This window comes from Aquarana catesbeiana, linkage group LG02, assembly GCF_042186555.1.
Source record: "Aquarana catesbeiana isolate 2022-GZ linkage group LG02, ASM4218655v1, whole genome shotgun sequence".
Classification (NCBI taxonomy): Eukaryota; Metazoa; Chordata; class Amphibia; order Anura; family Ranidae; genus Aquarana; species Aquarana catesbeiana.
In genome coordinates this window covers 458055561-458077777 of record NC_133325.1, presented here as the reverse complement: position 1 = coordinate 458077777, position 22217 = coordinate 458055561, and the positions used below count along the sequence as shown (strand labels likewise).

Sequence of the window (22217 nt, the reverse complement as noted above, 5' to 3'; positions counted from 1 at the left end):
GCTTGCATTACTTTTACAAAATGCAGAGCAGCCGGATCGCATTTGGGGTGTTAGTATTGCACTGACACACCTACTGCTGATCACAAGTGCAGTGGGATTTGAACACTGTGGAAGATGCACATAGAACGTTGGTTTTCTGCCCTGCGTTCTGGTGTGAACTGGCCCTTTAACGGAAATGTGTTTTATGTAGTGAAACCTAGGTTGGACTTGAAATCCATATCTCTGTATTAGTTACCTTAAGAATGTGAGGTAAAAGGGGAAATAAAATTTTAGTTTTATGCTATTTTTACATGATTTCACAATTTTTGCAGACATTACAGAACGAGCACCTACCTTCCCATTCGTCTTCTTCCAGAGTGTATGTACAGGCTGAGATCTTTACGTGCATGTGTTATACGTTCCTTTTACCACATGTACGAACCGTTTAGTTCAAGAGTTGCTAAAAATCCAACATTACCTGAGTCAACTCCCAGCACTTTACTGAATTCAAAAGTAAGTGTTTTGTTTTTGATTTGTATGTCTTTTCCTAATTTATGCAGTGTCATGACACGATAATTAAACAAGGATTTTGTAATGAAATGCATGTTGCCAGTGAAAGTGAGAAACATTTATATGTATCTTCTTCTCATACCAGCACCTGACCTTGTTTCAAGCCAATTCTACCAATTCAATTTGCTGTTTTTGTCAAAAATAGTAATAAAACAACGAATGGTTGCAGCCTCAATGCAGGAGGACTGTTTGATGTGCTGTAGCATTGTCATCATCCACTAGAGGTCCTCTGTGCTGTATAACATATCAGAGTTGCTGTATTTTTGTATTTCGGCCCTCTTTTTGTTCATGGGGCTGTTTGATCTGCTGCTATAATGCAGGTGATACAAAGATCACTGGTCCCAAAAGTTGCTTTAGCCAAGACATTCATTATTTTTTATTTTTTTATTTCAATAAAGTTTTATTGAAAAAATATAAGCATACAAATAAAAAATTACAACAATTCCAATAGAGCCTCTTGATCATACTCAGAAAACCACTCATACAATGTATGACGAGCACACTGGTACAAGGCTAGCTTGCCTCTATCACAGACGAACATTATAGTTTGGTTTGGGGAGACAAAACTTAACCAATAAGTTACCTGTCCATCACCAGTTCTTTGGGACTCAGACCTGGGGTGTCTAGCCAGTAACCCCAAAAATTTTTCAAATTTGCGGGGGCATCTCCTGTCCCGGAAGATGTACTTCTCCAGTCTAAGAGTCTCACCCATACATTGTACCCATTCCTTATGAGACAGGAGATCGGTAGACTTCCAATCCCTAAGTACAACTCTCCGGACTTGAAAGAGGGCTCTAGATACAGCTTCTGTAATGCGGGTAGTTAGTTAGAAATCATCTAAGATGCCCAAAAGGGGTCAGCGGAATGGAGATCTGAAATGCAGCATTTATCGTATTCCATATTCCCACCCAATAATTGTGTTAATTGGGGCACTGCCAAATGAGATGGATCTGGTCCCCGGAGCGTTTACTGCAATGAGGATTTAAGATGCCCATTTTGTACAATTTAACTGGAGTAAAATGCACCCCCAGAAGTATTTATAATTGCATGAACCTTTGTGTCACGTTAAAAGAGCATTGGTGTACTGCCTGAAGCGCTTCCTAGCCAAAAAATTCTGGTGGTGCTTGGGGGGACTAAGGTAAAGCTTTCATGCATTGCATAAGCCATGGCTCTCATGCTTCATAATCTAAGCTGAACCCTAGTGGATTTGCCCTTTTTTTATTTTTTGCATTTTAGCAGCTTGTGGACTACACTAAATTTCTACTGTAAAAACTTTGTAATGTTAACATAGACAGCCTTAAGCCATACTTAAAATGTGTGAGGAAGTTGCATGCATGGCCACAGAGTTACATAACTGGTGAGTTGATCAACCTCCTGAAGTCACCCTGTGGAGTGTTGACAGACGTGTACATTTTTCACTGGAAACAAAAACCAGTCAAGATCCCTGTAAACAGGAGAACCTGGTTTGGCAACAAACAATAGAATTCTGAGAAGAGAAGGGGTTTTTTTTTTTTATCATTCCTAGTAAATTGTGAGTACCGGGCCTAGCTATGCTGTGTGTGTGCATGGACAATGTCCATTCACAGGAGCGTGACTCGGGAGCCCCCATAGCAAGAGGCTTGCTATTGGGGGGCACTCATGGGGGGGGGGGGGAGAGCCAGGACTACTGGCAGGGGACCCAAAAAAAAGAGGATCAGGGCTGTTCTGCAATACCGTTGCATGTTCCTCTGAATAACAGATCACCTGTACAGTACAATTGTAAAAGAGAAACCAAACGATGCCATCCCTTAAAGTGCAGCTTTGTCCAGATTATGGATATTCGTTTGTGTGTGTACTTTTAACAAGCAGTAAAAGAGCTTTGTAGCTGTAGGCATTGTAGGGTAAATTTATCCTCAAAGAACACAACACACTCTGAAGTTATTTCTATCAGCTTACAACATGTTTGTTTATATTAGACTGGCATCTGGTAAGTCCCTGCTGTCAGAGAAAACAAGGGAAGAGGTGCTGTTATTTCAGTACCTCTGTTGCAAACCTTGAGAATGAATTCCTCCACAGTACCTGCAGCAACAGAGATTTCCATAGGCTTATTTTAAAGCCTTTTCTACTTTGCTTTGTACTAATTTATTATTACAATCCTAAATATGTCCTCTTTAAAGGATTAAGATTAAGGCTTACCTGTAGGTGCTCGAAATATCTCCCAAACCTCCACGGTTTAGGGGATATTTACAAAAAAGGCGATCGCTGATGTCTACAGCGCATGCGTCGTAGACAACAGCGCAGGCGCACTTTAGACTCCTTTTAAGAAACGGCGAGCATGCGCTTTCTAAAGGACATTGTGCCATGATGTCATCGGCTCCGGCCAATCACAGCACCGGAGCCGTGATACCCGGAAGGAAGATGGACGCTTCGTGGAAGAGGGGACAGCGGTTACATTGCAGGCTTTGGTTTCAGGTAAGTCACACATTGTTCTACACATTTAAGATACTCGCCTACCCAGTGGACGAGCATTGTTCTGGTGAGGTTCTCTTCTCTTCTGCTCTTGCTCAGTCCCGGACCACCATATTCTTGTGTGACGTCATCGGTAGCCTACTGGCTCCTCTGAGTTCAGCCAGCGGACCTCTCAATGCTAGGCCACCTTCTCCTCCTTTTCTAAATGAAGGGCTATACCTCCTGGGTATGTGATGTGCATATCCCAGAGAGCACAGTGCACGATATTTACCTAGGCAAGTGAGGTTCATGGTGGGGTTTGTTTTTAAAGAGTGGATTGGAGGGCGCTTTCCTTTCAAGATGAAGATCTGCGTTAATGTCCCTTTATTGTCAAGTATTTACCTGTTGATCCTGACAACCCTTCTAATGTGGACTCGTTTCCTGTACTGGGCAGACAACACCACAGTCCCACTGCTGAATTTGCGGTATTGTCAGCCCTCCCATTCATATAGTGACATAACATCCCCGCATTTGATTAGTATACAAGGGTTGACCTCTGCTTTCCCATTCATGTAAATTGAAAAAGTCATCAGGTCGCTGCATGCTTCAACATTCAAATGTTTTCCATCTCTGCCTTCTCGCTCCATTACCAGAACAGCATTGCTGGCCAGGACCAATTTTCCTCTAGATGTCATTCAGCGCTAGAGGGAGCGACTGTTTCCCTTCAGCTCACCCACTGCCTAAACAGTATCAAGTGCTAGAAATGGATTGACAGATGCGTGATAAGTAAAGAAACTGAAAAGAAAAAAAGGTGTGAATGAGCAATTTTTTAGACGATGGTAATGAGCTAAATAATGCTAATGATGCAGGAGCTTTTTATATGTTTATGTACTGTTGTTGGATTGCCTTACTCTTGTATTTTTCTCTGTTCTAATAAGCTAGATAATGTGTAGATTTTGCTGTGTAATATATTTTTTCTTTTAATATGTACTAAGACATTTGTTGTTTTGTATTTTTTTTCAGTGTTTACTCTTCTGGTGCAGAAAAGTAACTGGAAACAAGCCTGAGTCATTGTGGGATTTTTACTTCAAATTTAAGAAACCGGTATGGAATAACATACAATGGTATTTTATTTTGCATCAAAGTAGAATTACGGTACTTTGCTTGATACAACCCCAATTTCAAAAAAAGTTGGGATGCTGTGTAAAATCAACTTAAACAAAATGCAATGATTTGCAAAGCTTATGAACCCGTATTTTATTCACAATAAAAAATAGAAATCATATCAAAAATTTAAACAGAGAATATGTACCATTTACAAAAAGGAAGTTCATTTTGAAATTGATGGCAGTAACACATCTTTAAAAAGGTCAGGACAGGGCCATGTTTACCATGGCGTAACAACATACCCCTCTTCCCCCCTTCTTTTTTTTTTTTTTTTTTTTGTCCATCACAGAATCATGGCAGTTTTTTTAATGCAGTGCTGTCTGAGTGGCACAAATATCAAAGGCATCCCTTCCATAAAGAGATTTCTCCAGATTCTTGTCATTTTTGATGATATTGTAGATGATGATGATTACATTTAGGAACCTTATTCTGTAATTGTTCGACAATTTTTTTAGACGCAGCTTTGCACAGATGGATGAACCTACCTACTTTTGAGAAACTCTAACTCTCTAAGATGCTCTTTTTATACCCATTCATGTTACTGACCTGTTGCCAATTAACCTAATTGCAAAATATTCTTCCAGCTCTGCCTTATTAGTACCATTTGCTTTGCAGCTTTTTGTTGTCCCAACTTTTCTGAGATGCTTTGCTGCCATGAATTAAAAAATTACCTTTACCTATTTTTTTTTTCTCCCAAAAAGGTACATTTTCTCAGTTTAAATATTTGATTTTTTTTGTTTTGTTTTTCTTTCTAGTGTAAATAAAATACTGGTTAGGTTTTTTTTTTTTTTCTGCATGCCATTCATTTGTAGTTTTTAGTACAATAGGATTTTTTTTCTTTTATGTATTAAGAGTAGTAAGTGCTTTTTTGAGCTGGTGTTTAACATTCCCACAGTGTACCTGTCATGACAGATTGATGAAGGCAGCCACTACTAAACTCTCCTTTGATAATGCTATTTTCCTGGTCATTCTGATGCTTTGACTTTAGTACTGTCTGACATGCTGGTCTGGAACAAGTTTACCTGGTTCTGACACTGTTACAGTTTCTTAGGTCACTCACAGACCTGGAACATGCAAATAGCCAAACGTTTAGAAATCCCTGGGGGCCTGCTGCTGGCAGCCCAAAACTTTTCCCATATAAAGCCGGCCATACATGGGGCAAGTTCCAAACCCATTTTCTTTTGAAAATCCGAAATATGTTTTGTGATCTAATGGCATGGTGCCACGATTTATTTAGGAATTCGACTAACCAAGCCTTCAATTTCACCTTATGTTGCTACAGAAAATAATTTTAGTGGCTGGCAATCTTCACAACGTACAAAATATTTGATTTACGAAAGAAAATTAGTTTGGAATTCGACCCATGTATGGCCTACTTAAGAGTCACTTTTACAGGTTCTGCTCCTGTAGCATTTAGAGTTATTACACATGGTTAGTGTTTTTTGTGCCTGTTCAAGTGGAAATAAACCCTCCTATCCTTTACAGCCAAGAAAGCTGCCATCTTGGCCTATTTTGGATCTGTGGTTGCCATGTTGTTGCACACATGATCAGTTATGACACCAGCCATTTGATAGCTTGACAGTTTGCTTGAGAACACAAGCAGCTGTGGGTGGTTATTATTCATGGCATGCCTCGGATGTAACTGTTTTTGGGAAACTGTTAAATCAGTGGGTTTAGTTTTGCCTTAAAGAAGTATGGTCAAATCTCCCAGAATCATCACAGAGCCAGTCCAGGCTCTGCAGGGATCCCAACAATGTCAGGATCCTCACTGGTGCCTGACCAGCAGCTGGCTCAGCCTCTCAGCATGCCCCTCCTGCCCTCTCCCCAGTTCGGCACTCCAGTGAGCGCTAGAGGCACAGAGCTGGCAACTGACAGTCACCTCTCTGTGCTCAGAGTTGACCTGAGAAAAGAGAGATCGGCAATCTTTGATCGCTCAGTTCTCAGTTTAAAGGCCGCAGAGGACAAATGCAGCATCGGATTGATGCTGCATCTACATAGGTGAGTATAAAAGTTTGGGGATTTTTTTAGAATCCCAAACGACACTTTAAAGTGCTCTGGAAAGTTATAGTCAATAACTGAGCTTCCTCACTTTTTATAACCCTTATGGATCACAGCAAATTTTACATTTCTGTTATGAGCTTACTGAGTCAGTAATACCTTGGTCATTACTTTTTACTGTTAAAGTAATGCATTTTTTTCAGTGCACTCAAAACTTTCTTTTAAAATTATTGTATTGTGAAAATTGTTAATTTCTGTGCAGTCTAAAGACTTAAAGAATTACAGGTTTGGATAGTTACATTGGTCCATCTTGCACATACCATACCTAGTCAGTGTCCTGTGCTAAGTAGCTGGCCTGATGTGTTGTGAACACAGGAGGTCAGCCGCTCATCTCGGGTACCAATTAGAGAATGCATTGTATTTTGTTACTGAATGCAAATCTTTCTTTAAATTGATTAGGTGGAAGGGCAAAGCGGTGACATCCATAGATAGAAGAAAGAATAACCAGGGGAGTGTTCAAGAGTGGAGCTGAAAGGAATAAAAAAAAGACATCCCCTTGGGTTGAAGGAGCTTAAAAAATGGGTGAATGAGAGGGGAGAGGGATGCATAATATGGGCATTAGGCAGGTCTAGCAGATTACTACCCGCTGAGGTCCCAGTTCCTGCCCAGGCCATCTGGGTGCAGTCCCATGGGCTTTTGTCCTGAAAGTAGCAAGTACTTTATAGAATGGGGGGGGGGTCCTGTTTCAACACCAAGAATGGGGTAACTATTCTGGTATAGTTCATGTGGATAGGGACATTACTCTTATACTCTGTTCTGTAGCGTATCCAGAATGCCCATGTCAAAGTGTATTTAGTTTGTGTTTCTTGGGCTGAACTAATGTTTCTTCATTTAAGCTACTTTGTTCAGTCCTGTGAACCAGTCCTTCAAAGTGGTTGCTTGTTTAGTTCACCAACAAACTGGGGTACACATGATAGCTGTGCTGACCATATGCATGATCAAAGACATAAAGTAGAATTTCCCAAGTAGGGCGGTATGATGTTGAAGGTATTGGGTAAGAGAGAAGTCTTGGGTATTGCCTGCCAGCCATTGGGTTTGTATAGCAGCATACTGCAGCCAAATAAATAACTGGGTTCCCCCTTCCTTCTCGCATCTTCAGCAGTGGTCGATAGTCTTTTGGGGACATTTTGTGAAGCAAAATTGGTGTTCTGAACCATCACGCATGAAGGTTATAGTAGCTGTTTAACATTTTAGGGAACATATGTGTGTTGTAGTAATTGTTTCCCATTCACCCTCCAACAACGTAAGGCCAGACACACTAAAGCTTCACACTGAGGCACTTTACAGGCGCTAAAGCACTAAAAATAGCGCCTCTCCTGTCACTCCAGTATGAAAGCCCGAGGGCTTTCACATTGGAGCGGTGCGCTGGCAGGACGCTAAAAGGTCCTGCAAGCAGCATCTTTTGAAGTGCTTTAGGAGCGGTGTATACACCGCTCCTAAAGTGCCCCTCTCTATTGAAATCAATGGGCAGCGCCACCAAAGCGGCGCTTTGCGGGTGCTTTTTAATCCCTTTTTTGGCCGCTAGTGGGGTTTAAAAGCACCCCGCTAGCAGCCGAAAAGTGCCGCTAAAAAGACGGTGAAGCGATGCTAAAAATAGCGGTGCTTTACCGCCGGCACCTCAGTGTGAAAGTGCCCTTAGGCCTCTTGCACACTGCAGCTTGAAAAAACTCAGTATAGCTTATTTTTGTACTGAGCTAAAATACAGCCCATTAATTGTAATGTGCCTATGCACACAGGCGTGTAAACAAGAGCCGTGTATTCTTCAGTAAAAAAAAAAAAAATCTGCATCTTTGGTCAATTTATGCCTCATGCGCGCAAATGTCCATTAACATATTGTGAACATGAGAATATGCTCACATGGATGCGTGCGAAAATGCACCAATGCATATGCGTAAAAATGCACCCAAATATATACATAAAAAAATAGATGCTCAAACAGTAGTATCGTGTGCAAGAAGCAGTGGCGTTTTTTGTTTTTTTTGTTTTGTTTTTTCGTTTGGGGGGGGGGGGGGGGGGGGGCGCGGCGATGGCAAACAACCAAAGCCAATCCCACCCCCCTGCCTCTCCCCGTCTGACGGTTGGTTGGTCCACCGCCACTTACCCCATCTAGGCAGCAGGCATCTGAGGAGCAGCGGCAGGGATCTGGCATCGGCAGGGACCAGGCATCAGCCAGCGGCTCTTCTCCTCACATCCGCCGTGTGTCTCCTCCCCTCCTCCTAGGCGTCCAGTAAGATCGCCTGTCCTTTCAGCCAATCGGGTGAAGGGTATCGGACCCGTTTCCCGATTGGCTGGGAGGAGGATCAATGTTACAGCGACTTTTCATTCGCTGTTGCAACATACCTGGATGGGCTCCAGTTGCACTCCCTGTGTCCCGAGCCCACCCTATTTTGAAGCCTATTGGAGCCTCTTGCTCTAATCGGGTGCTTCAAAAAAAAAAACTGGCCGCTGTAATTCATGCCCCTGGCGCCCTGAAAGGGGCTGGACGCATGAATAGGGGGTGGCCGCGGAGGCCATGGCTAGATTCATGGTATGCATGACTCTATTGCATATAGCAGGTGGCCTGGAGAGAGGGGGTGGCGCCCCTAATAGTTAGGCCGCCCCTGGCAAGAAGCCTAACTCTGTAGCTATCAAAGTACAGTGGCTTTCATTGCTGGATGCTTTCTGAAAATGCTTGCCAGTCCATGTCTAGTTACATGACTTGTGAACCACAAGCATGCTGTAAATGAGCATCAGTATGACAGCCAGGCCACTAGCATTCTGAAAAAATCAGCAATGGTAGCTTATACATTCTCTCATGAAAGGGGTGTGTGTGTGTGTGCGTGTGTGTGGTTTTTTTTTTTTTTTTTTTTTTCCTCTCAAAATCAGCTGGCTTTTAAATCTGTGTGCTTTACTGAAAAAGACCAGTTTACATTTAGTTAGTACATATGATCACATAAGTTTTCTGTTTTCTATTATTTAGCCTCTAAAACAGAAGAATCATTGTGTTAATTATCTGCAGCCTCCCACCGAGTACAAAGAAGTCCATTATAACCCTGACCAAGACTGTTTACTACTTCAGATTACTACTTTAAACTTTATCTTCATCCCCGTGGTCATGGGCATGACACTAGCTTATGTAAGTAGTCTAGTCTATTACTTCTTTCATTGCACTGAAAGTCTTGCCTGCAAGCACTTGTATGTATGTCTAAACTTGTCATACACTGCACAAGTTTTTTACGTTGTTGGTTTGACTTTGTGTAGTATTCTAATGTGGCTTATGTTACATCAGGCATATTACAAAGTCATACTGACTCATGATGCTAACAATACAGGGGAAAATTATGCTTTGGTAATGCTGTATGTGTGGATCTTAAAGGAGAAGTATAGCCAAAGCTTGGGGGGGGGGGGGGAGCAGAGAGCTGGTGACTGACAGTCACTAGTTCTCTGCTCAGGGAGCTCTGGGAACCGAGCGATTGGCAGTGTTTGCTTGAATCTCTGTGTTAGAGGCGCTGGGGACAAATGCAGCACCGTGCCTATGCTGCACCCACCTAGGTAAGTATGATTTTAAAAAATCCCATAGTAGGCTGTTTTTTTGGGTTTTTTTTGTTTTTTTTTTTTTATATAGGTGGGTTGAGTGACTGAGTTCTTGCAGCTTAAAACGTTCACCTCTCCATAAAAAGAATTGTAAAAGTGAACTACCCACCACCCTCCCCCTTACCACCGGGGATGCTGAGCTGTCAATGCCCACACTGCTGGACTGGGGATTCGAAATTCCTGCTCTTCTCTGTCACTTTGGTCTGTCCCAGAGATACTGCACAGAGAATAGTGTGGATTTCAAATCCTTGGACCGCTGGTCTGGCTATGTGGGCACTTGGAGCTCAGCATCAGTGGGATCTGCTGTAGTCCTAAAAGCCCATTCACATTTGCTGCCTCTAGTGCCTTTATTGTTAACACAAAGCAGAGATGGCTTGGTTTCAGTTCCTTCTTTATGAAGTTTACTTTTAAAGTAAATATATTCCCAGACTTTGCATGACAAAGTATTTGTGTCTTACGAGCAAGCAGTCAAAGCAGCTTTAATATAGGTTCTAATTTACATCTGTAGCTAAGCCATTGGTCCTCAAACTGCAGCTGTGGGCCAGATGCGACCCTTTGCTTGCTTTTAATCAGCTTTCGGGGCACTATATCTCCCACTGACACCCAACAATGGGGCACTATTCATCATTCTAACACCAAGGATGGGGCACTATTCCTCCCACTGATACTAATGATGGGGCATTATTTCTCCCACAGACATCAGTAACAGGGCAGCATTCTTCCTTCCTAGGCGTTAGGTCATTTTTTACTCTCACTAACCACCAACCCTAGGGCAATTTTTACCCCCACTGACAATGGAGGTTGGGGTGTGGTTTTCTCCCACTGGCACTTGGGCATTTTTTTTACTCCTACTGGTCAGTTAGCCCCTCCAAAGTCTTGAAGTGAGCTGGCCCTTTGTTTAGAAAGTTTGAGGACCTATGTTCTGAACTGTTAGAAACTGACTGAAATCCTAGGGACTTTATTGTGTTTTTTGAGGATCTTTGAAAATAAATTACTTCATAGCACTTGCCTCTAGAGAGGACTGGGTTGACTTGTTTACTTTTACGGCTTGTAACCACTTGCTGACCGTAATACATATATATAGTTGCCGTTTGCAAGTGGTTTATTGGGTTTGTGGCTGAAGATATCAGCCATAACCCCGATACCATTTGTTTCTGCAGGTGGCCGGCTTTCTTGAGAAAACTATCCAAGCAGCTCATGAGGCACTAGAACAGTTTCTGAAGCGACGTGAGGGGACGTCTCACAACACCCCATGCTGCTTGCTGGTGTTTCCGCCGGCTCAACCGAGAAACGATCCGACGGTGCGGCCGAATGCTCCCATAGGCAATCAAAGAGTTGACATCTGCAATATGGCCTTCGAGGACCAGAGTGACGTCATGACATCGCTTCCAGTCTAGGCTAGAAGAAATTTTATTCTTTTTTTTTTTTTTTTTCTTTTAAAAGTTGAATAAGAGATTTGGGGTCTTTGACCCCAGATCTCTTCATAATGAGAACCTGTCATTCTTATTTCTTTTACAAGGGATATTTACATTCCTTGTAATAGAAATAAAAGTGATCAAAAAAATTAAAGGGACAGTGTAAAAGTGAAAAATAAAAAGTAAAATAATAAAATTTAAAGCACCCCCATCCCTTTGTGCTCGTTTGCAGAAGTGAACGCATAGGTAAGTTGCGCATGCATATGTAAACTGTATTAGAACCACACATGTGAAGTATCACCGCGAACGTTAGAGCAAGAGCAATAATTCTAGTGCTTGACCCACTCTAACTCTAAACAGGTAACCTGTAAAAGCATTTAAAGTCTCGCCTATGGAGATTAAGTATCGTAGTTTGTCGCCATTCCTCAAGCATGCACAATTTTAAAGCGTGACATGTTGGGTATCTATTTACTCGGCATAACATTTCTCACATTATAGAAAAAAAAATTGGGGTTACTGTTGTGTTTTTGTTTTTTGTTTTTTTGTTTTTGTTTTGTTTTTTCATTAAAGTGTATTTTTTCATGCAAAAAATTGCATTCGCAGTGTGACATAAAAAATTATAACGATCACCATTTTATTCCCTAGGTTCTCTGCTAAAAAAAAAATGTATAATGTTTGGGGGTTATAAGTAATTTTCTTGCAAAAAATACTGATTTAAACTTGTAAACAAAAAGTGCCAGAAAAAGCCTGGTTGGCAAGTGTGTAAATTATTGTCTGTAGTCTTGACTCAAATAAAAATTAACAAAACATACTTGCCTACCTACTGCAGCATTTCTCCGATGCTGCAGCTGACCCCCGCTGCCTCTAAGCCCAGGAAATGAGTGATCACGTGATTGCTGATTGCTCAGTTCTCGGGTCTGCTCTGAGCCGAAAGCAATGATAGTCAGTCACCGCTCTCTGCTCTGCCTCCCCAGCACATACTGGAGCACTGGGCAGAATAGGTGGTAAGAGTGGCTGGCTCAGGCTCCCAGCGGCACACTGACAGGCTGAGCTAGCTCCCTGTAAGGCATCTAGGTGGATCCAAACACTAAAATTTGGATGGCTCTGTGATGTCAGCCGACAGCAAACTTTAGCCTGCTGTCAGCTGATCCTGGGTCACAGAAGTGCACAAGTAAGAGCACTCTGGTGACCCACAAGAGAAGTATGGCCAAAAAAGCTTTTGCAATACTTCTCTTTCTAACAAAAGATAAAAAAAACAATTTTGGTTTGAGGTGTATATTATACACACACACACACATTCTTATTGGCTGATCACTATAAGGGGCAGCCTCTCTCACCAGTATGATTAATTACATGGCAGGGAGAGACAGGCAAACTTCAGTAAGAACCAAGGCTTTACCTGTCCGAAAAATCTTGAGAGATTGTGTGTGAGGTTGTACAAGTTTTTACAGCTCCACAGCACACATGAACATCTCATTATCGTGAAATATGACTCAGTTTTTTGTGTTGATCTGGAAGCTAATTTAAATTTTTGTTTTAGCTCACAATAAACGTCAGTACTGACATGAGGCATCATCGTGTGCGACTGATCTTCCAAGACTGTCCATTGTTGAATGGCAAGAAGCCTCGTGGAGAACAAGGAGTACAAATCGTTCTGGATCCTGTCCATAGCGTCCATCTTCTTGACTGGTGGCATCCTAAATATCCTTTCTCAACCAAGGCTTAGTATCTCAACTGAGACCTCCTTTCTGGTAGCCGCCAGTCTAAGAACCAAAGGAAATAACCAACACTAAAATGTTGTAAATTACAGGGTTGTTTAATAAACCTGTACTAAAAAAAATATACAAGCTGCCATTGCTAAACTCTCCTTTTGAAAATGCTAGTTGCTTGACTGTTATGCTGATTTCTGGTCAATGACCCAGGAAGTGTTAAGACCAGTAAAAGACAAGCAGCTAATCTTCTTGGTAGTTGTCAGCAATCGAAGCCCCCGTATTACTTCAGTACAGAATTTCCTTAATACTTGACGTCTATCGAAGCCAATTTTCTTTTTTTTTTTTTTCTTCTGTTGGGAATATTTAAGCCCACTTCCTGTCCATATCTTGATGTCCGTGCAAGAAAAGAGGGGAGCGGTTGTCATTGGAACAAGAAGACACTGAAAGCAATAAACACAATGTTAGAAGTTGTAAACTTTGTCCACTGAGTTTTTTGGCTTTTGTACCTATTGGAGACATTTCCCATCATTTTCCTGGCCTAGCAGAAACACGAGGGTTAATAATCTGAGGTTCTAATTCTTCACCGTTCTATCCAAAATAAAAGAAAAAAGTTTTTGGTTGCAGTTGGGTTTTGATGTAACAGGCATTTTTACAGTTCAGTGCCAAAGCACGACAAACGTTATGTTTAAGTGTAAACTTGAAAGTTTTTTTGAAGGCAAATATCTAATTTTGTTTGCAAAAAATATCAGTTTATTGCTTATATAGCATTGTTCGTGAAATTAATGTGTTCAACCTCTGAGCCTGGTCATTTCTAAAGCAAATATATTTTCATTATGCCTACTATAAATATTAGGCTCATTAATTTAAGTAAACCCTAATCATGAACTTATGATGTTGGTTCTTCCTTTTTTTTTTTTGGTCTGTTAACTTTTTACATTTTTTATCATCTGTTTGATAAATGGAAAAAAATCTACCCTTTGATCCTGCCAGAAATCCAGCAAGCTTGTGACATTCTGTGCTCTGCTGCAACGAAATCTTAAGCAGTGTTATCAGCCCTGGCTAGATCACCTCTTATGACTGCAGAACCCCACTCCCCTGTGTTGTGTAGATGAGGGAAGGGGATGATGTTCTGTAGTCCTAATACACTTCCTGACCCAAGGTTAACAATGTTGATAAGTGGGCATTTGTCACCTTTGGACAAGAAGTGTATTACTGGCAGGATCACTATGTGAGAATAAAGGAAAATAGCTTTGAAAAAAAAATGTATACAGCTGCTCTATCATAGGACTGTTACACTGCAGTATTTCCAATTGTGTTCTTGAGTTTAGATACATTTTAAGTTCAATAACACTTTAATTGTTAGGAAGTTGAGCAAATGGAGAAAGATTAAAATCTTTCTGTTAACCAGTGATGTCTTAACCTCGGCAGGGTAATTTTTATTTTTTGTCATGGCAGTAGGAATGTCTTCACACTTGTGTTTCTTGTAAATAGGAAGCTGCAGTATTACAGTAGATTAGCAAACTTCCATAGACTTCTGTCTGAATTTAGAAGAACAATGTCGGCAAGGAAGCTTCAAAAGAAAACCCAGTTGTTGCAGGTGACTCTGGAATTTAGCATTTTATGGGTTAGAAAAGTTTTTTTGAATGCACTGAATGATGAAAAATCTGCATCATAGTGGTCTTCTTTGAATTATTTTAGTGCGATGTCAAACTTCTCTTAAATAACTTTTCAAATCAGCACTAAGTTTTTTTAGTCTTTGGTAGAAAGTGGTGTATTATTTAAAGCCGATAGTAAACCGCAAAAAAGAAATAAAAAAAAGTCTTCTCCCTGCAAGTTAGGACCATAATGTGCTAGTATGGCTCCCTCGGGGCTTCCATCATCACCTGGTCTTCCTCCTAGGTTCTCAGGCTGTGGCCATTTGACTGGCCGAACCGCTATGATGTCACTACTGCATATGGCATACTGCATCCAGCATGCTGTCCATTAAGAGCGCAGTGCACATGCCCCAGTGACATCACTGCTGCACGTTTAGGAGATATTTACTGTACCCACAGGTAAGCCTTATTATAGGCTTACCTGTATAAATCATTACAAGGGTTTTACTACCACTTTAACACCCTGAGCTCTTCCTTGCCTGAGAAGCGAAAACAAGAGAAGTAGGTTTAGTTACATTAGCATACACGCCTTTACAGCTACGCTTTAAGGGCCAGTTCACACCATAAAAACAGTCTGTATGCATTCCAGATGTCTGGGTTTTTTTCCTCCATCCTAAAGTGATATTAAAGGAGTTGTAAAGACAGGAGGTTTTTTTACCTTTTAATGCATTCTATGCGTTAGGATAAAAAGCCTTCTGTGTGTAGCAGCCCCACTCAGTGCCCCCTCCCTGTCCGGTGATGTCCACGAGTCCCTCGGCTGTCCCTCGATTCTCTCCCTTTTGATTGGCTGAGACACAGCAATAGCGCCATTGGCTCCTGCGGCTATCAATCAGTCAGTTAGCCAATCAGGAGAGGGGGTGGGCCGAATGGCAGCTCCGTGTCTGAATGGACAGACTGAGCTGCAGCTAAGCTCAGGTGCCCGCATGGCAAGCTGCTTGCTGTGGGGGCACTCGACAGGAGGGAGGGGCCAGGAGCAGCAAAGAGGCACCCGAGAAGAGGAGGATCCAGGCTGCCCTGTGCAAAACCAACTGCATATAGGAGGTAAGTATAACATGTTTGATATTTATTAAAAAAAAAAAAAGGACACTTTACATTTTACTTTAGGGTCTCGTTTGTTATTTTTAAAAAATTTTTATACTTACCTGCTTTCTGCAGTGGTTTTGCACAGAACAGCCCAGACCCTCCTCATCTAGGGTCCCTCGCCGGAGCTCCTGGCCCCTCCCTCCTGCCGAGTGCCCCCACAGCAAGCAGCTTGCTATGGGGGCACCTGTGCCGCTGTTCTGTGTGTCAATTCTGACAAGGAGCTGCGTTTTGGCCCTCCCCCCTCTCTCCTCATTGGCTCACTGACTTTGTCAGCAGCAGGAGCCAATGAGGAAGTGCAACATCGCTGGATCGAGATGGGGCTCGGGTAAGTTTGGGGGGGGGGGGGGGCTGCTGCACACAGAAGGTTTATCATCTTATGGCATAGAATGGGACATATGTGTTTTTGATGCATTTTGTCTCTTTCAGTACAGTTCAGTGCAGAAAAAAATGCAGCAGCTTCTACTTTTTTTTTTTCTCCTAGTGACTGCACTGATGTGAATTAGGCCACTGAAACTCATATAACCTACTGTCCATCTGTTTAATGCAGGAAAAAAATGCACTGGATTGCATCTGGTGTGAACCAGCCCTAAATCAGATGCTTGTTAGTCACACTGACGTTAATGAGATGATAAAGGATCAGGGTTATTATGCAGTATGGGACCATTCCACCTGTACCATCTCTGCAATGAAGCCAGTATGCCTATTATTGTGCATTGTGCTAAGACAGCAAATTTATTTAATGTGCTGCCTAAAACCCTAAAATGAATGGAAAAAGGTGCATGCATTGTGCAAGTACTACAGAAATCTGAATCTAACCTAAAGCTAGCCATACAGGGCTGGAATTTCAGCCATTTCCCGACGAATCAGCTGAAATGTAAGCTGGCTCGACAAACTGCAATTGAAAATTCGAAAAAGCCAGGTAGAAACCTGTGAGCCGAATAGTGGCTGCATTATCCAATCAGATGCATTCACTGTTGGGGTATTCAGACAGCCGCAAGCACTGCGCCGGTCTGAATAATTGCCGGCATTGAAGATTCCTCCATCCACCTTATTTAGCATGGCTGAAGGAATCTGTTAGATTTCTCTTGTTCAGCCCAGGGGCTGAAGGACTAGCATGTATGACTAGCATTAAAGTGAAGAAAAAAAATGTTTACAAGCAGGAAGGTTATTTATTACATACTGTAAGAGGCATACTATGTCTCCTTCTACCTGCCTGCTAGCAAACTTCTTTATAATGTATACTGAGCCGTTCATGCAATGCTCTTGCATCATCCTGGGCCAGCCAGTCAAGATGACTGAAGATGCTTAACCCTGTAGATAGACGGGCAGGGTAGTTGATTCCAGGGAGGCCATTTGCTGGAGCAGAGGAAGTATAGGCAACTTTAGTTTCACTTAAACTACCTAACATCATTCATTGCCATTTAGGTATGTAGTTTGAGTACAGTGTGGAGAAATCTCTTCTCTGCTTATTTTTTAATTTGTCCAAAAGTTCCAGACCTGTTTCTGCAAGCTTGGCACTTGTATTTACAACATTATTAACTAAAATGAATCTCCACAAATATTGACATAACCTGTCTTAAGCTGGACAAAGATGGTCTGAATCTTGGCTGGTTCAGCCAATCAGCCTGCATATAGATGGTTCCAAAGTCAATCCATCGATCGACTTGGGTACAACCAGCATGCCGGGAGACCACAATAGCTCCATGAGGGGGATTCCTGACTGTTGATTGGGGAATAGAGCATTTCTCTTTCCTCCAACACGTGGTTGCCAGAAAGAAAATCATATCTATGGCCTGCTTTAATCAATAGGTTAATGCATATAATAAAACATATTAAACTTGGTTGCTGTTGGTTACTGCACTGCTTTAGTAAGCAGTTGAGAATACCCCTTTTATTTCAGTGGTTTTTAGGGTCTTTTAGGCTACACTGTCTTCTATATGCTGCTAACGCACCGTATTGCATACCATGATTGCTTCAGTGGCTATAGTGTTTCTGTATTGAATGTAATAATTGGCACTGGACATTTTTTTTTTTTTTTTTTTTTTTGAGCTTATATGCAGAAAATAAAATCCATCCCCTATTGATAATTTTTCTTGTATTGATTTCCCCCCCAAAAATTATTTTTTTAAAAATATATACTTTTATTTTATTCAGAAGTGTATGTCTTTGTACCAACAATGTAGTAATCAAATATTTCATAGATGTACACGAGAATAAACCCTTTCATTCACTGTTTCATTTTGAAAGCTGGATAAGGTGTGCTAATAAATGCAGAATAAAAAATGTTTTTTTTATTCCTGACTGAGCTTTCATTTTGTGAAAAAAAACATCTCGGCTGGTTATTTCCTTTCAAAAAGAAACTATACTGGATTGTCAGCAAGTGCAGTTTTTAAATTCTTATTATTTTATTCTAACCACATTTAATATACTGGATCAAGGGAAAAAGGAAGGTTTGCTTTGAACGTTTGGTTTTTTTTTTTTTTTTTTTTGACCTTCACATAATGATCCTTTTTTCATCAGTGTCTAACAGGTTCAGTTAAAAACCATGAACTTCTCTTATTTTGCAGGGGTAAATATAGTACTAAACGCATTTATATTTTTTAATAGGTGTTCAAAAAAATGCACAAAATAACTTTTTTCAGTAGTTTAGAGCTATCCTGTGTCTTTTTCACTGTGTGGCATTTTGAGCGCCTATTTAGCCTATCCACTTCTTATCCTGGACTACAGAGCAGTTACGCTCCATGTTGGAGATGAGGGGAGGCGTTCGGTAGTTTACCAAAAGACAGCTGAGCAGGGCTAACACAATTTCTCGTAAATGTTAGCCCACAAAATCCTGTGAGGGGAATTTATCAGAATCCTACAGCAGGTGCGCATGGTAACCAATCAGCTTCTATAGCACTACAGACTTTTCTAAAAGTGATGGTCAGTGACTGACACTAATGGTGAACATGCTTTAGGAAGACCTAGATTGACACATTACATGAGACTGCTAGAAATTACTATTATTACAGGGCATCAGGAACATGCAGAATACTATCTACAGAGGCCCCCAAAAAAAGGGCAAAAGAGCCAGAGTTTGTGTTCCAGAGCTTCTACACTGGTTTCCAGATAGTGACATAAGTGAACCATATCTACTTAGTGTATATCCTCAGGTCTGTTTGCAGTCTCTGCCAGAGGCATATGTGATGGGATGAAAATACAGGAGCACAATTTGGAATAGGTGTCAACCCATAACATTAATTGTCTAAACCAGGACCCTTTACTGAAAGCTTCTGTTTCCGGGGATTGAAAACAACTTTTCAAAGTACAGCATGGTAAAAATCTATGATTTTACTGACTGGATTTAGGTCTACTGTGAGATCTATAATTTCATCTTTGAAACAAAGGGTGCTCAAAACCGTTTGAAGCTTTTTTAAATACTTTTGTAAATGTCAGCAGAATGTGAAGCTTGTCAGACTACCATTTACAAGATAAGATTTGTACTACATTCACACTTGTGAAATGCACAAAAAATGTATCTTACGCTTGAGGTGCCATTCATGGCAAGCAAGACTCGCAGTTTTGCACATCAAAAACATGTGGCAAGATGCGCATCCCAGTATGCTCAAAGCTTAAAGGAGAACTTCACTTTAAAAAAAAAAAAAAAATGTATTAATGAACATCTTTTTTACAGGTAAAAAAAAAAGATGCATTATTATTTTTACTGGAAAAGTATTGCACCAGCGATCAACAGATCGTGGGTACCATGCATGACTCCTGCAGCACGGCCACATTTTTTTTTCCCAAACAGTGACAGCAAGCATTGGAGAAGATGCCTGCTCGCTCTCTGTGGGTGGGGTGGGGAGGCTGCAGGTGCTGGAACATGTTAATTGCTCCACCCTAAATATGGGTGGAACATGTTCCAAAAGGTGAAATTATCCTTTAAGCGCTTCCTGACCAGCCGCCGTAGTCATGCTGTGGCAGAATGGCACGGGCAGGCAAATCGCCGTCATGTTACGTTAGCTTCTAAGGCGGCCACTAGGGGTGCAGCTGTCAGTTAAAGCGACGCAGTACCGAATCACAAAAAGTGCTCTGGTCAGAAAAGGCTAAAATCTTCTGGGGGTGAAGTGGTTAAAAAGATACTTGAGCTTCTTTGTCACATGTAGGGTAGCCCATTGAAACGAAAAGGCTGACCTAAGACCGAATCAACGCATAAAAACACATATGCATGGTAAGCTACATATTGTGACAGGGGGTTAACTAATGCCATATGTATTTGAGCCTAAAAAAAAAAAAAAAAAAAATTGCTGTCAGATATACTGTAAAGTGCAATTGCACACTGATCACCCATAACATTATCACCACTGACTGGTTGATTGAATAAAGTTGACTACAGTATCGCAATACAATGGCATTTGAAAGGTGGAAGTATATATTAGGTAGCAAATGATCATGTTGTCTTTAAAGTTGATCGTTATCATGGATTGTTGTGTATGGAACTGAGGCTGCTGACCTGTGTTCATAGCTGAAAGGGCCTACAATGGGCACATGAGCATCAGAACTGGACCAGGGAGCAATGGAAAAAAGGTGGTCTGGTCTGCTGAATCGTGTTTTCCTTTACATCATGTGGATGGCTGGGTGTCTGCATCACCTAACTGTGGAAGAGATGGCACCAGTATGCAGTAGTGGAAGAAGGTAAGATAGTGAAAGCAGTATGATGCTTTGGGTGATGTTCTGCTGGGAAACCTTGGGTACTGCCATTCATGTGGATGTTACTTGATATGTACCATCTACCTAACATTGTTGCTGACCAAGTACACCCTTTTATGGAAACAGTAATCCCTGATGGCAGTGGCCTCTTTCAGCAGGATCATGTACCCTGCCACACTGCAAAAAATGTTTAACAATGGTTAAAGGAACAAAACGAGTTTGAGGTGTTCTCTTGGGCTCCAAGTTCTCAAATCTCAATCCAATCAAGCATCTGTGGGATGTGCTGGGAAAACAAGTCCGATCCATGGAGACCCCACCTTGAAAATGGACCTCTTCATGACCACATTATAGCCGAATGACGGCTACAGCAAAGTCGCCCATTGTTTGGAGGGTGTCATATGGCGTGCATTTGCAGGCATCTGTGTGATCACTGTGTTATTGCTGATAACAGATTGTGTGGTAAAGAGCCAATCACAGCAGCTCTTTACCACGTGGTCAGCTGTGTCCAATCACATCGTAAACACGATTTGCTGGTTATCTGCATTCCTCTCCTCACGCTGACAGTGCGTGAGGAGAGAAGAGCAGATGACTAGCAAATCTATACTGATAATCAGGTGCAGCAGTGCTGCCTATCAGTGCAGCCTATCGACGCACATCACTGAAGGAGAAAAGTTACTTTTTTACAAAATTTTATGACAAACTAAGAAAAATGTTTTGTTTTTTTTCAAAATTTTCTTTTTTTGTTTGCTTAGCAAAACACAATAAAACCCAGTGGCAATTAAATACAACCAAAAGAATGCTCTGTTCCAAAAAAAAAAAAAAAAATTCGCTTGGATATAGTGTTGCATGGCCACGCAATGATCATTCAGGCCGGGTTAACACTGGTGCACACGTCAGCCGTCCTACTTTGGATCCGACTTTGCCCTGCGACGTGAAGCCGACATACGTCCGACTTTCAATGAACAGGGATCCGACTTGGTTCCCCGCCAATGCCAGGCACTGTGTTTGGTATGAATCTTGAGGGAGAACTCCACGCCAAATTTTAAATAAAAAACCGGCATAGGTTCCCCCTCCAAGAGCATACCAGGTCCTTCAGTCTTGTATGGATCTTAAGGGAAACCCCCTACGCCGAAAAAACAGCGTGGGGGTCCCCTCAAAATCCATACCAGACTCTTATCCGAGCACACAGCCCGGCCAGTCAGGAAAGGGGGTGGGGACGAGCGAGCGCGCCCCTCCTGAACCGTACCAGGCCGCCTGCCCTCAACATGGGGGGTGGGTGCTTTGGGGCAGGGGGCGCTCTGCCGCCCCCCCACCCCAAAGCACCTTGTCCCCATGTTGATGAGGACAAGGGCCTTTTCCCGACAACCCTGGCCGTTAGTTGTCGGGGTCTGCGGGCGGGGGGCTTATCGGAATTTGGGAGCCCCCTTTAATAAGGGGCCCCCAGATCCTGGCCCCCCACCCTTTGTGAATGAGTATGGGGTACATCGTACCCCTACCCATTCACCTGGGGGAAAAAAAAGTGTAAAAAAAAAAAAACACACTAGACCGGTTTTTACAGTAATATATTAGGCAGCTCCGGGGGTCTCTTCCGACTTCTCCGCGCTCTCTGGTTCTCCTCCCGCTCTCCGGTGTCTTCTGCCGGGCTCCTCCGCTATCTTCTGCTCTTTTGCCCGCTCTGTTGCGAGCGGTGGCCCGGTCTTCTATGTCGTCTTCTTCCCTCCGATCTTCTTCCAATGTTGACATGACGCTCTCTCCCGCTGTAATGCCGTGTGCGTGGTGCGCAACGACTTATATATGCATGGGGCGTGGTCACTGGGCGATGTCACCCGGTGACCCCGCCCCTTATGACGTCACCGCCCCATCATGCCCTGGGCGGTGACTTCACAAGG

The 22217-nt window shown here is 42.1% G+C and overlaps 1 protein-coding gene across 4 annotated transcripts in view; it reads left to right on the top strand.

Annotated features, from left to right (window-relative positions):
- TMEM183A (transmembrane protein 183A) overlaps positions 1-17933 on the top strand; it is a 32575-nt gene extending 14642 nt beyond the window's left edge. For 2 of the 4 annotated variants that reach the window (XM_073615648.1, XM_073615647.1), the window contains exons 5-8: positions 312-492; positions 4000-4080; positions 9161-9316; positions 10935-11186. In XM_073615648.1, coding sequence (XP_073471749.1) covers positions 312-492; positions 4000-4080; positions 9161-9316; positions 10935-11171 — 655 coding nt within the window. In that variant the 3' untranslated portion in view covers positions 11172-11186. Of the gene's footprint in view, positions 1-311; positions 493-3999; positions 4081-9160; positions 9317-10934; positions 11187-12729 lie in introns of those variants that run through there. The other 2 variants (XM_073615649.1, XM_073615650.1) reach the window with 2 other exon arrangements.
- Positions 17934-22217: the final 4284 nt, after the last annotated feature.